At 37.8% G+C, this 14607-nt stretch overlaps 1 protein-coding gene across 1 annotated transcript; it reads right to left on the bottom strand.

Annotated features, from left to right (window-relative positions):
• Positions 1 to 187: 187 nt before the first annotated feature.
• Positions 188 to 13796, bottom strand: chrna1 (cholinergic receptor, nicotinic, alpha 1 (muscle)). The gene is made up of 10 exons (XM_014966940.2): positions 13577 to 13796; positions 10034 to 10176; positions 8611 to 8655; positions 7660 to 7769; positions 7352 to 7547; positions 5755 to 5992; positions 3687 to 3910; positions 3477 to 3591; positions 2447 to 2571; positions 188 to 1259 (listed from the first exon to the last, which is right to left on the bottom strand). The coding sequence occupies exons 1-10, from the start codon at positions 13629 to 13631 to the stop codon at positions 1131 to 1133; spliced, it is 1380 nt and encodes a 459-aa protein (XP_014822426.2). The 5' UTR covers positions 13632 to 13796; the 3' UTR covers positions 188 to 1130.
• Between the last annotated feature and the right edge of the window lie 811 nt (positions 13797 to 14607).

Here is a 14607-nt window from a genome sequence, read left to right as displayed (position 1 = left end):
TTTATTGCAAATCCAAAACATTTTCAGCAGAAGAGAAAAAATATGTATATTTTGTCTCCATAGATCCAGTGTTTTTCATCTGTTTTGATTTGGCTAAATGAAACAATTTGCTACATTTTGAATAAATTTGTGGTTAAAACAAAAGAAAAGTGTCAGTGTTACTAATGGCACTATAAAACACAAAATATTAAGTTTGACATTTATTTCCACATCTACATAATGTATGATTCAGAGTACCCTGTTCCAGTGGTTCCTTTGCCTAAGAAAACTTCCAAAATAAAAATTAAAGTTTTTTTTCTTTTTTCTTTATTGAACTAGGTAAACCCCATTGAGATCCAGATCTCATTTACACTAGAAAGAGAAACAAGACAAACTTTATTTCCAGTGAAAGTGCAATGTTAATTTGAGCTGAACTTTTCAGCTGAACTGCTGAAGGAAAAATCTGCAAAAGAAAACTTGGCTGAAACATTAGGGGTAAAAACGTCAGCTGATTTGCTTAAAAATCAAAACTGTTGGCCGAAAACAAATGAACAACCAAATTTTAGCACAAAAACATTCGACATGGTTAATATTGGTAGAAATATGATAGTATAGGTTTCAGATAACTAACTTTTTCTCCTTAATATCAAATAAGGTTGTAATTACATGTAACAGCATACACAAAAAAGTAAATCATAAGTCAGGCAAAACCAATAAATAAAACTTCCTGGGTAGGAAATATTTTGCCTGCATCATTAGATTATGAGAATACAATATTCCGTCAAAAAAAAACAAACTAGAAATAAGTATACACATCAGAGTAATGATACACCCTGCATTACCAATAAAGTTACAATAATAATCTAGTAAAATCCATTCATGTCAAAAATTGTATGTATTTATGAATTCAGAGTTAATTTGCTGCTGAAGTTTCATCCGTCTTAGTAAAAACACAAACCCTCAAATGTGACTCAAGACTCAGGGCTCCCTGTAGCGTTTTAGCTATCAGCTCAGCCTTCGTGTGCCAGAAATGCCACACAGACCGCGTCAACATCACAACCTCAAAAGGGTCCACAAATTAACCATTCTGATCCCTCTCAAAGCACGGCTTGTAATTTTATCGTACACATCCTCCTTTGTGGGCTAGGTTTTCATAGCATGTTGAGCTCTATTAGTCTCCCAGCGAAGACGGCAAGCGTTCCGATGATACACACGGCCATGAAGACACACAGCAGGATATGATCCAAAACCATCGCCACGAACTTCCATTCTTCTGCTGCCTACAATGAAATGAGAAGACGTCTGTCTTTGGGTTTAGGTGTCTTCAAACTTGGCAACATTAAGAAGGGGCAGTTGTCTTTTAGGTGGCAAAAACTGGAATGGAAAACTGGTTTGCAAATTATTAAAACTGTATTTCACAATAATAAATGTATTATGTTTTTATTTTAGAGCTATGCTACTCTAGCATACCTGGGGTTAATTACCAGCTTTCTCAATGTGTCTTACTCAGAAGACTGCATTCCTAAAATAGCTTGATAATGTTTATTTGATTCTATAATATTCAATTCATATTCTAAATATTTTATTGATCAAGAAGAAAAGTGTTATGTTTTTTGTAACTCATACTATGAATGTTTTATAATGCATCACTGTAGATGGTGGTAGCTATAAGACAGATTCTCTGATTTTATCAAGCATCCTTCCTTACACATTCATTTTCAGAGGCTCAAGAGCAATCCCCAGAAAACAACAGCATTCTTTATTAGTTTTTTTAGTCTCTGCCTCTGATGCTGCTACCCTAACAGATGATAGCCAAAGAGATCATACTTTCTATGGCAGACTGTGAGAAGGTCTGCAGCATTTTCAGTAGTCCTTAGCACTGAAGGACCTAAGCTTCATAAAACAGCTTAGGTCTTCTCTTTTCTCTCTTGTATGTGTCTTCGCTGTTCCATCTCCTATTCATTCTGTTGTCCAGGTGAAGACCGGACAACAGTCTTCACCTGGAAGAATTTTTATTCTTCCAAAGCCTCAATTTTTTTCTCCCATGACAGCAATAGGCCCGTCTCCCCTGAAATCTACCATAATCCAGTCATTGGCAATCCAGAATGTGTTATAGAGGAAGCATCTCACTGTTCTGGTGGGAATGGTTTTGCTCACATACATTATATAGGACAGAGATAAAAAAAACAAAAAAAAAACAAATGGTGTCCATTTTCTTAGGTATGGTATGCTTAGGTTGAACTAATTTGATCCCCCTTTCACTTAATTCGTCATGGCACCGATTCAAGTCTTAGTCTGTATTTTTGTTTATAAGTAATTTAGTAGATATACCTAATAAAGTGGATAATGAGTGTTGGTGTGTTTTAGTCAATAATACACTAAAACAGAAATGCTTATTGACTTTTGTAAAAATCTGTATAGATTGTTCTTTGTCTAAAGCCAAAATGTTACCATCAGATGCTCTTACATTGTTAGATTCCTCATCTGATTTCATGGTTTCAGCAATGTACTTCACTCCTTCAATGGCACTCCGAACATCAGGGTTCTTCATGATGGGAGACTTATAGGTTACACTGGCTGGAGTGGGGTTACCTGTAGAGGAGAGAGGGCAGCTAGTTAGTCTACCATTTTGGTATAGGTTATAAGAACAGCGTGGATGGAAAGACTCCTGAACTAGAAGGATGAATCAGCCCTGAGGAATGATGGACGTATGATTCTTCACTAAATAACTCCTATATAAATACCACAGGCAAATGTTTAATAATACCTGGATGGAAATTGTAACGTCTTTGCTCACAGAAGAGGCTGTCTACAGAAAAGTGTGGTGCTCTTGCAGTGTTCTCTGTCAGTCTCCTCTTGATGTGGGTGTGATGATGTTTCAGGAATAAGATTCTACATGCTAGAGACTTTGGTTGAACAGCAAATCTTTATTACAAACTGTAGCCCAAGTCAGCACGACCGAATTGCAAGGAAATCTTAGCCCAGTCATAGCAAAATCCTCCCGATTGTTGGAGAGCACCCTGTTTATAAGGCTTCTGGCCAACACACTCTCTTCCCAAAGCTTACATTATCACATGCCTTTCTTCCTGATATAGGCATGTTCAAGTCACGGTGGTGGTGTGTCTGCTAATGCACTTGGAGTCCATATATGAAACCTGTTTTTGAATTCAATGTCTCTTTTCTCTTTTGCCAAAAAAGTCCTCATGTGTGATCAGAGACTACGCCCTCTCTGTGACAACTCTGTAAAATCAAAGCTACAGGGAGGTGAGGGGGGACCCCCTTCAGTAGTAGCATGAATTATAACGAATCGGGAGGAGTGTCCCTCCAGTGGGCTGCACCGTTGTATGAGAGGTGTGTACAAATATGAACAGTCGAAAACCACTAAACTGTGTGTCAACTGTTTGGCTTTGGATGAAGTATATCAGGGCCTTATGGGTGTACTTTCTTTTTACTATTACTTTACTTGGCTTTATGCTACAGTGTTTAGGGTGTCTTGCCTGAAATATCTGATATGTCCATGTCAGTAGGGAACAGTCTCTTCTGGCTGATCTCCTGACTGGGTCGCTTCATTGTTGAGAAAAACATCATGTTTGGAATGGTTTCAATGAAGACCTAACAGGACACAGAAAGAAAACTGATCAAGTTCTGCCACTTACAGAACAGATGCATCGTTTCTCACTTTCTACCACAGAGCAAACAGCATGAACCTTGCGGATCCATGCTGGCATGGTGTGTGTGCTGGGCGAGCGGTGGTGTGTGTTGATGACGATGACCGTGATGATGATGGAGGCGATCACAAAAACCATAGTGAAGAGCATGTATTTCCCTATGAGAGGGACAGCGCTGGAAGTGGAAGGAATCAGCTCGACGATAACCAGCAGGAAGACAGTCAAAGACAACAGGACAGAGATGGACAGAGTCATCTTCTCGCCTTGAGTCAGGGAGAAAAAAAAACATTGTGTCTGAAAACATAATGCAGGTAACAGCAAAACACCTTTACACAATACCACGCTATACTTTCATTATGTTGAAGGTATGGTGTAAAGTACCTATGTTTTATAAAGTAATTAAATTAACAAAAAAGTTGGGGGTTTTTGCCCGGTCATTAGGAAGGGTTTGTCTGTTTGGTAGTATCCTGTTTCCCCCTCTCAAAACCTTTACCATAAAATAAACTACAGTGGTAGTAACAGGAATTAGAAACATAAGCTGACTGCAATCCACAAATACTTGAGACCCCCTCTAAAAATGCTTATATTATAACTGCTTATTTTGATAGTTGTAACACTAAGTATATCGAAATATGCGTTAATACACACAGTGGAAATCCTCTTAGCACTGTAGATGTCACTGTAGAAGTTAATATCTACAGTAATCTTTAGCTCTGCTCTTGGAGGTACAACCAGTCAGTTCCAGGGAAAACAGATTTTCGCTCCTGAATTGGTTACTTTGCAGACACCAGCCAGTAGCATGCCATGTAGCACTGGACCTTGGTAATTCAGCTACCCAAGCTGCATTTTCTTTAGAATATTTTAGACATGCTCTACAAAAAAGAATCAGTGAATAGAGGGTTTTCCGTAAATAATTTAGAATTACGCTCCACAGAAGAATCTGCAAAAAATGAATCACAAAAAGGCAGGGCTCCATTGTAGCAGCATAATATCTGCTTGAATAGACTGATCAGTCAGTAATGTTTTGAGTTGTAGTTATTCATGTTTTTTGAGGCACTTTGCTGTTTAGTTAAAAGTTCACTAATCTCTAAAGCATGTCATCTTAAATTAACAATCACAATGAGACATTAGGAACCATAATGTCAGGCTAAAGGGACAAGTTGATTCAGTTTCAATGCATTTATGATAAGTAAAACAATTTTTTTTGTGTTGCTTTCACTACAATAATTGATGTAATTGCACCAAGTTGCTCTTCCCACCCTTATCACCCTTATTATTTTTTAATGCTTCAGTTCACCAATTTTCTTTTTTTTCCTGCATTGATTGTGAATAATAATAATCTGCCCATTTGATTACCATGAGACACAAATCACCACTACAATAAATACATATATGTGTTTTACTTTTTCCCTTATTCATAAGATTCATTTTGAAAGGATCAATGCAATATTAAATTTATAAGTATAGATTCCAATTTTTGTGAAACAATACTCTAAACTCAAAATGTCAAAAAAAAAAAAAAAAATTAGGATTTTTTTTTTCTACAATTAAGGTGTTTTGGTGGTTCTGTCATGTCAGTTCATAGGTAAACTTTTCTGCCCTTTCTTTCTTTTAAATATTTTCTTTCCAGATTTCCACATTTTATGGTTGTTGAGTTCTCACGTGTTGCACTTTGAACTTCAGCAAACACTCTCTTTAAAAATAACTGTCACGATCCGTGTTTCTGTGTGTTGTTTTTTTCTGTGTAGTCCTGTTCACTGTGAGTCTGTCTCTGCGTCTTCCCCGTTGATTGTTTCCCAGGTGTGTCTCATTCCCTTGATTGTGTATTTAAATCCACCTGTTGTCTTTGTCTGTCGTCAGATCCTTGTCGTTTGGTTGTCGTATGTCGCCTGTTTCTCCGTGCTGTTCCCCGTTGTGCCGTTCTTGGATTATTTATTATTAAAATCATCACTTTTCACCTACCTCCTGGATCCGCGTGCGTCCTCATCCTCACCACCATTCATGACAATAACATCAATATATGCTTTTGCAAATTCATTGTGAGAACTTTAAAAATGAATTATTCCCTTAAATTGTAAAAGAAAAAGGTGTTTCTACATTTACATACCTGAATCAGTAGGGAGGTAAAAGACTAGTCCAGTGAGAAAGGAGAACAGCATGCAGGGAATTATGACATTGACAATGAAATAAAGGGGAAGCCGCAGCATCAGGAAATGGTAGGTGATGTCCAGATAGGGCGTGTCAGGGCAGCATGTGTAGTAAACCCAGTGTTTCCAGCTCCTGTAGTCCTTCAACACCCATTCACCTGACTCCATGAAGTTACTGAGGTCCGGTCGGTCACTGTCCTAAAGCCAGAAAGCAAACTTAAGATATGCAAATATACATTGAACTTCACGTTTCATTACATTACACCAAGCATCAATGTATTTTATTGGGATTTTATATGTGAGCCCAACACAAAGTAGTGCAGAATTATGACTTAGGAGGAAAATTGTGGTTTGCAAAACATGGCTTGCTTTTGTTTGTCACCTTTACTCTGATACTGCTGAACAAAACTATTGCAAGCAATTGCTTGACAGAAGTCACACAGTCAGTAAAAGGAATCCACGAGAGTGTAATTTAATCTCAGTATAAATCCAGCTCTTGTGTGTATTTATCCTAGCTGTTGTGAAGTTCCTGTTTGTGAACCAACAGAACAAGTCAAGTCAAGGAAGAACGGCTTTGAGGAGGCTGAGTGTCTCTTAAGGGCACTGTGTAACCTATCTTCTGAAAATGGAACCTACGTCCACTAATCAACGTCCACCTATGATGACAGGTCGGCTCCACAGAGACCAGCAGAGACCCATAGCTCAGGTAGAAGACAGGACAGCTATTATGATGATTAATGTTGAACATATCATGAACCTGGACTTTATGAAAGACTGGCAAGAAGAACGCAATCAGAATTTCCATTGAAGGTTACCCCCAGGCCACAAAGAGGACTGATCAGTTGAGACAATAACTTTTTCACATGTTGAGGAAAGCTGACATTTTGCACCTTGAACAGACCTACAGTAGCAGATGGTATGGAGATTTTTTTTTTTTTTTTTTCCTTTATCATGAACAGCAAAACTGGTTCGTCGTGGTGTAGTTACTGGATTTAGGTGCAGGGAAATCCTGAAAGAAAACCTGTCAGAGGTTGCAAAGGTTTTGGAACTAGGGTTCAGGTTCACCTTACAGGCAGCCTGGCCATTGGCTTTTTACGTAATTGCCATCAATTTTCATTTCCATTTAATGCTCTCTCTGGAATTTCTCCTACTGAGCTCAATTTCTCCAATTAAATTCTAATGGGTCCAATTGACAGAAGGAAAACTTGTGAATGATGAGTTTCTGCAATATTTTAGAATTGTAGTCTGCCTGTGGTTGTATATAGGCAATGGCAGCGGATAAAGTGAACGAAACTATCCAGTACGTCCTCAATATGCTTCCAAATATTGAGCAATTAAGGTCTGGTAAACTTCATCGAGCCGGCGCATTGCATACATCACAGCCAAACGTTTGGGATTGGGTTAAATTATATCCACAAAATGCACTTTTCTTTCTACATCACAACTCTGCACTAACTTGTGATGCTCAATCAAATTAATTCTCAAATACAAAGACATGTCTTATTGTAAAGCAATGCATTTTGAACAAAAACAACATAGTAAAAGCTTCACTCTCACTGGGTTGATGATGACCAGAGTGCCGTCATATGTCCAGGTTCCCAGTTTCATGCTGCAGTTCTGGAGGTCAAATGGGAAGTGAAGGACAATGATCTCACAGTAACTCTTGTAGATTGCAGGTGGGTTCCATGTTATCATGCCCGTGTGCTCCAGCAGGACTTTGGTCTCATGAATGATGGCAAAATCACCATCAGCACTGGAACAAGGAACAGGAAGAAAACAGAGGGCAGACAGAGTGTGACCACATATTCAGTTAGGTAAAGCTAAGAGTAGATGTCTGTATAAACCGGAGCAGCAGTTCTGCTTACTTGTTGTACAGAACTAAGTCGGGCTTCCATATGTCTGTTGAAGGAATTCGGATCTTTTTGATGCCTCCATAAGCATCTGGATCCCACTGCAGGTTCACGTCTTTCCATTGCTAGGATGAAAAATGGGAAGGCAGCCCTCCAAATAATTAATCTGTTTATTTGTTCTTCCCTCAGGTGATTGATCTTGTTAAGCAGATGTAATTTGATATAGATCAGGCTGATCTATTGACAATGAATAATCTTTTAATATAAATATTCTGGATTGATGTGCATGGAGGGCCAAAAGGGACTAAATTAAATAAATAAATAAACAAAAACTTAATTAAAATAATTAAATCATTAATTTAATTCCAAATTAAATTAATGTGATTAAATAATTTATATGAGAAACAATTTAGTTATTAAATATGTCAATAAATAATTCAAATGCAAATGCATGTGCAAATGCAGATAATGAACTAAATATGTATTTATTTATTTCATGGTTCCTGTTCCTGCAGTGTCACCATATTGAACTCAGAGAGGCGGGGCTGTGGGCGGGGCTTACACTTATCTGTTAATTTCCACTACTTTAGCCTGAGTCTTTGAAAATCATGGCAGCCTTGCAATGGAGGGTTTTCAGGCACTTTCCCATCAGCTCTTTAGACAGATTTCACAATTAGCAGACAATGTAGAAACAGATTGTCATACAGACCACATGGTGAATAAACTTGACTGCAAAACTAGTGGAGGTCACCAGATTAGTATTGATCTTAATAATTTATTGATGTATTTATTCTTTTAAAATAAATACAGAAATAATGGCTGTGTTGGCCCTCCATACAATGTATCAAATTAATGTCTTAAAACCTTCCTTGTCACGGTCTCACGGTCCTTGAAATGAATTCATAAAATGTTCTGAATTAAGTACATTATAGCTACACACAGGAAGACAACACACAAAACAGCTACCTGTCGGAGACGGACATTACTGGTCACAATCTGGTTGACTTCATCCTGAGAAAAATAAAGGAACAACATCAGAGATAGAAATGAACTCGTTGACCTAGCCCTCAAGATCTACTGTCCTGCAGTTTTTAGATGCATTCCTGCTTCTATACGGCTGAATCAAATGACTGAACTGCCTCTTCAGCATACCATCAAGTTTGACAAATGCCTGGCTTCCTTTGTGAATCATTATTAGCAAACTGATCTTTACAAACCCTGACCTGCCATTTCCAATTTGGTCAATACCGATTTTTTTTTGTCTGAAAAATTTCTAAGCACAGTAACAAAATCGTTAAGATGGCAACAGTGGGGGGACTATTGTTAACTAAGCACATGGACATTAGATAGGGTGGGTAGGTCTGTCAGTCAGCTCTTTCCAAGGGCAGAGAAAAGTTGGCAATGGCTGATTTTCAGACTTGTGCAGAAATAGATAACATTGATTTCACATGTAAGTACGATCACGAATCACCCAAAATTTGGGAAATTGTGGCTGATTTATCAATGGGCTCCTATAAGTACATAATAGAATTGATCAAAGTTGCATCCAGTATTACGCAGCGAAATTTTTCTACAAACATTAAGACATAGAATGTCACAATGACATGGTGTCTCAATGTCAGTAAAAAAATATTGTAAAGAAATTTTACATACGCATAAACTGGCATCACTGGGACTTTTAGAGACATTTTGTTAGCAACTAAAATAAATCACAATCATATTGGTGTATTTAAAAAGCTATTGACTTGTAACTTGACATTAGAATCAGTGATGAAAAGTAGAGTAACTGTTCATGATGTTTCACGTCTAAAAATGTATACAAATGATAGTGATATTATGCTTGTTTACTACAGCTTAAAACATGGTACAAGATTTTATTGATACTGTTGACCAACTACTCTTCATGAATTAAAAAATCCAGAGTCCTAATAAGTTCCTCATCAGGACTTATTAAAATTATCACCTTAAAAGTCCCTTTAAATCCTTCTACAGCGCAGATCCTTTTTACTTCTTGACATGTAAAATGCTACAAATGATAGAGGGTGTACATTATTTTTGCCAGGACTACAAGTAGTGTGCATAGAGTTAAAATTACATGCCTTCAACTAATTAAATTATCAACTCTCTCCACCCCACACAGACACACACACTTTTGTCTCTGTTACGTCTGAAGTATTCAGTCTTTGTGGGTTTTTTTTTTTTTGAAGTATGGGATCCTGTCTGATGATCTGGTTATGTTTGTATGGATGCAGGGGTTGATGATGGGGGATCACATTGTGTCAGTAATTGGGCCAAGAAATCTCCACCCCTAAATGCTGGGTGTAAATTTCCAAAACTTTTCCAAACTGATTCCACTCTTGGAAATACACAGGGGAACTGTTACTCTTACCACACTAATAAGTTGGATAAGCTGCAGGCCCACGGTGACTACTACAGGATCGCTGAAGTGGTTAACTGGGCGAACCACTTTGTTATAACCGTTAAACAGGGTTTTCACCAGTTTCGTCTCATCTTCTGAGCAGGATCCCAACCCTGAAGAGAGATGGACACAATTTCAATTAGGGCTTGCCTAACTTAAGGTTCAAGTTTAGTGAAGTACATTCTGAGGTAATGCCACCCTCTCATGTCCTTCAGAAATATTTTCACAATGAGAGCTGAAGAAAGGAAATTCTCTTTACTGTGGTTCCTGCTCTGAACTTTTCCTTAATTTACAACCAGCAATCTGAAACCCTTAATTTCATAAACATGAGGACTGAAAACAGGTGCAGAGGAAAAGCAGGATGAGAGGACACTGTCTGATTCGAGACAGGCAAGGACAAACAGAGCAGAGAGCTTCACGGCAACACTGGACAAGTGACTGACATTCCATGTTGGTGAAAAGCCTCTCCACTGGCTGTCGCTCAATCAAATCTGTCTCCAAAGGTTGTTTGTGGATCTAATCTCAGCACTCAGCAGGTGTTTGGAGCAGCCAGCTCTGGCCAGCAAATTATCATGAAATGAGTTTCAGCTTGATATGAGAACACATAAAACATATTTAACACCTCTCCATACTCACAATGCTTTAAATAAATAGACATAGATGTTTTCATGCCTACTAAATGTGCTGCCATAAACTATATGATGCCACTGAGTCAAATGTCAAAGACATAGGAAAACAGATTAAACATAATTGAGTAATACAGTATCATTTAAGTAGTCATACCCTTTAAGCTTCTTGACATTTTGTCATATTACAACCTCAGACAGACACCACTCTCATTATTTGGAGGACAATGTACAGTGGACCTATTTGTGGACAATTCTGTGGACTTTAGCTTGAAATTATTTGTGGAAAATTTGACCATTCACAGATTTCTTTGTATAGCATGTCTACAATGTTTGACAGAAAATGCAGGTCGGAAAACAATGCAGCTTGACATGCTACTATTGGCTGCATTTACAAAGCCACCAATTCAGAAGGACCAATTAACTTTTGCGGTAGTACCAAAGAGGTTTCCGTTGTGTGTTTTAATGCATATTAAGGTATTTTTTGATCTGTGAACTACTAAAATAGGAAGTTTTAAGAGTTTTTAGAGGGCTCTCAAATATTTGTAGATTTTAGCTATTTGAGGGTGGCTGTGGTACCTAATCCCTGCAATCCCTGGGTATCTACTGTGGTGCATAATTGTGAAATGGAAGGAAAAATACACCTTTCCTTAAATTCTTTACACCAATCTGAAAAGAGTGGTGTACAGTATGACTGTCCACCTAAATTCATAGACCTGGCAAAAAGAAGCCTGTAGTCACTCCAATGTCTAACTGGGAATCTGAGGTGAGAATGGAATCTGACTAAGCTGTAACCATTTTGCAAAGACTGGGCAACCCTTTCAGTTTGTGGGGAATTCATATAGCATCTTTTGACTTGTATCTACCACTCAGAAGAGCTTTTACATAATAAACCTCATTTCCCCAAATGTATTTCTCCTGCTTACAGAAATTTGAGTATCTAGATGTGCAATGCTGGCAGACGCATAACTCAAGAGCATTGCAGTATTGTTTAAAAACTGAAAGACTTGTAGCCCTTTCCTTCCACTTCACCATTGGACGCTACGTTGTGTTGGCATATCACATAAAATCCCAAAGAAATACATTGAAATTTGTAGTTCTTTCATATTTACAGTAAGTGGGATGGCCACTGCCTTTGCTGTGATAGTAAACATGTCAGACAGATCAGTACAATTGACCCAACAGACAGCAGTGGGAGTCAAGTGGCATCCTTTGTGTGCTATCCTGGGAATGTACTGGCAAGTTTCCCCCAGCCTGAGCTGGATAAACTGGGATCAAGTTTCTTTAAGCCAGCAACAGAGAGCATGCACATGTACCCTCATCACACATGAAGGTTCGGTTTTCTTCTATACGTTCTATTTCAAGTTTTCATCAAAGATCAGGAGGTCAGGGTTGGTGTAGTGTAGTGAACATTTCTTGTATTTGTCATTTGTCCCTGTTAATGTCTGCTTACATCCTGTTTGTTGTCAAGTCCGTGTTATTTCATCCAAGAACAGAAATAGAAGGGAAGAAGAAACACCTGGAGCTGTCAGTCACTGACCACTCTGAGTTGCTATTTGCTAGTGTTCTACTGCGCCAGCAATGGGGTGACAAAACGGTGGAGGGGGCTTTAGATGTCTCTCTGTTCCAACACAGCTGATTGAAATGGTCCAATTACTTCCTCTGCATGTCAAAGTTCTGCAGATTCTGTTAATGAGCCGTCATTTTGTTCAGGTGTGCTAAACCAGAGAAAGATCTGAAACATCTGCAATGCTGGATGTTGAGAACTGACTTTGGACAGCACTACTCCAGACAGTATGGTATTTGTTGCCTCCTGCCTCCACCATTTTAAAATTGTTTACATGCCAGTAATTTGGCTTGTCTTAGAAAGAAATTGTGTCAGGAAATATGCAAATCATTTGTAAGACTTTGAGAATACCACAAGTGCTGAACTGTAAAATGTAGATCTCTGCGTCTGATTCTTAGTCTTCTATCACCAAAATACCTAATGTCTCCTTCTGTGGTTAATATAAACTACATGTTCTGATTAAATCTGAACTAATGCAACGAATGAAACTCTGACATTATTAGTTAAAACACATAAGGGACAATTTAGAGTGTTTTTTTGTACAAATATTTTTGACAAACCTGAACTAAATTATTATTCAATGATTACAATACTTTTTTTTTCCAATTACGATGGTTGGAGGACGCAGAGTGTACCAATATGTGAGACTAAACGGTCACTGTGACAAATATGTGACCTTAGCTATCAGTCTTTAAGGGGACATCAGTTACAGTAAATTTTATATACAAATTAACCAAACACTGTTAAAATCCTTAGATTTATATGACTTATATTTTCCCATACAAACATCTGCATACCATACATACATTGTTATTCATAGTACTTGCTGAAAATTATGAAAAATTAATATATGTGTTTGGATTTTCATCATTTTCTGCCCACATTTTCATTGCAATGTTTTTCAATTTATATATATAAAAATATCTCATTTGAATTTTGTAAAAAGGTAGGTATCAGAAACATCTTGGACTAAGCCTGTTTTTCATAAAGAGTCACATTCTACTTGCTAGCTACCATTTTGTACAGTTGCGTTATAGGGTAACTCTCCACTGTGTCTAACTTGCTATCACTGCATATCTACATATGTGACATGTATCTTTAACATATAAATTAGATTCTTAGGCCACACGTACAATGCCAATTTTAAAAAATAATTCCTATAAAAACAGATCAGTAACCTCACATGGTTTCAAATTCTAGGATTAGAAGAGTTACGTCATAAATGCAGTTATAAATAAGACCCTTCAGAATCTCTGTTTTCAGAACCAATTGCCAAATTCCTTAACACCAAATTACTCAGAAATATAAAAAAATTCTTACCAGAATATGCACAAAGAATCCATGTGATAAAAATCAGGACCTTATGAAGGTGCATATCTGTGCTGTAAAAATCCTTAATCCCACAGGAAACTGTTGAAGTGTGTCCAGTTTGAAGATCTCAGTGTGACACATATACTAAGTATGCATTGAAATAGATACACTGAAGCTATAGCGTTCAACGAAGCGCTGCAGAGTATATGTGGTAAGGTGGGTCAGTCCAGGTTGTGAACTCTGAGCTCTTGCTTTTAATAGAAAACACTATGCTGCTTCCCCAACCCACCAACTTCTCAACCACTCACCAAATGTCCAGGGAGGAAGACAGCTGGGAGGGCTTGTCTCTGATGTTTGTTGACTTCAATTTGGTTCCTTCAGTTAGTGACAGCTTTTGTTCATGGTGTTCATGTTGGCTTTCTGTTAAGCAAAAGAAAGACATATTTCTTTGTGTATTTGTTTAAGAAATACTGTTAAGGTAAAAATAAGTAACAGTTCTTTGGTTTTCTGTCTGAGCACTTTTCAAGAAAACCCGCTTCACCAGGGTATAGATATCTCAGTGTTTTGGAAATGCCCGCTTAACCTCTACCAGATTGATGGAAAGCATTTATTTCTTCTCTTTATTATTGATGTCTTTCTTTATTGGCATTATGGTAACACATATGTATGCTGTAGGACAGCAAAGTTATGAAACCTTTGCTTCTACAGAGGAGATATAGGCGAGATCAATACATGGTTGCTTTAGGACCCTTTTAAGCCAGGACACTCACACAGAGAGGCAGACAGACAGCTGAGCCCTGCCACTGATGAAATGAGAAGCATGTCAGGGCACATGCTGCTATTTGAGTGACATGGACACATACACACACACACACTCACCTACTTATCAGCTCACATGGCATGAAAAGATTCATTGGGTTACAGTCAGACTGAACATCTAAACAACTGAAATGAAACATGGACAAAAATTAGCATGTCTTTTACTGTATACTCAGCTTTCAGTATTCAGTATATAATAAAGGCAAGCTCTATAGTCTGTG

The sequence above is a fragment of the Poecilia mexicana genome, unplaced genomic scaffold, assembly GCF_051168715.1.
Source record: "Poecilia mexicana isolate PSO_F unplaced genomic scaffold, ASM5116871v1 scaffold_20, whole genome shotgun sequence".
In the NCBI taxonomy this organism is placed as follows: domain Eukaryota; kingdom Metazoa; phylum Chordata; class Actinopteri; order Cyprinodontiformes; family Poeciliidae; genus Poecilia; species Poecilia mexicana.
This window is presented reverse-complemented; position numbering and strand designations above follow the sequence as displayed.

What these genes read in the sequence shown, in the direction of transcription:
- chrna1 (XM_014966940.2), bottom strand. Translation starts at nt 13,631, where the DNA reads ATGCACCTTCATAAGGTCCTGATTTTTATCACATGGATTCTTTGTGCA. An exon ending in TGCCAGCATGGATCCGCAAG is followed by an intron (nt 3,592 to 3,686) that starts GTTCATGCTGTT and finishes GTGTCCTGTTAG; the next exon opens with GTCTTCATTGAAACCATTCC. An exon ending in GGACATATCAGATATTTCAG is followed by an intron (nt 2,572 to 3,476) that starts GCAAGACACCCT and finishes TCTCCTCTACAG; the next exon opens with GTAACCCCACTCCAGCCAGT.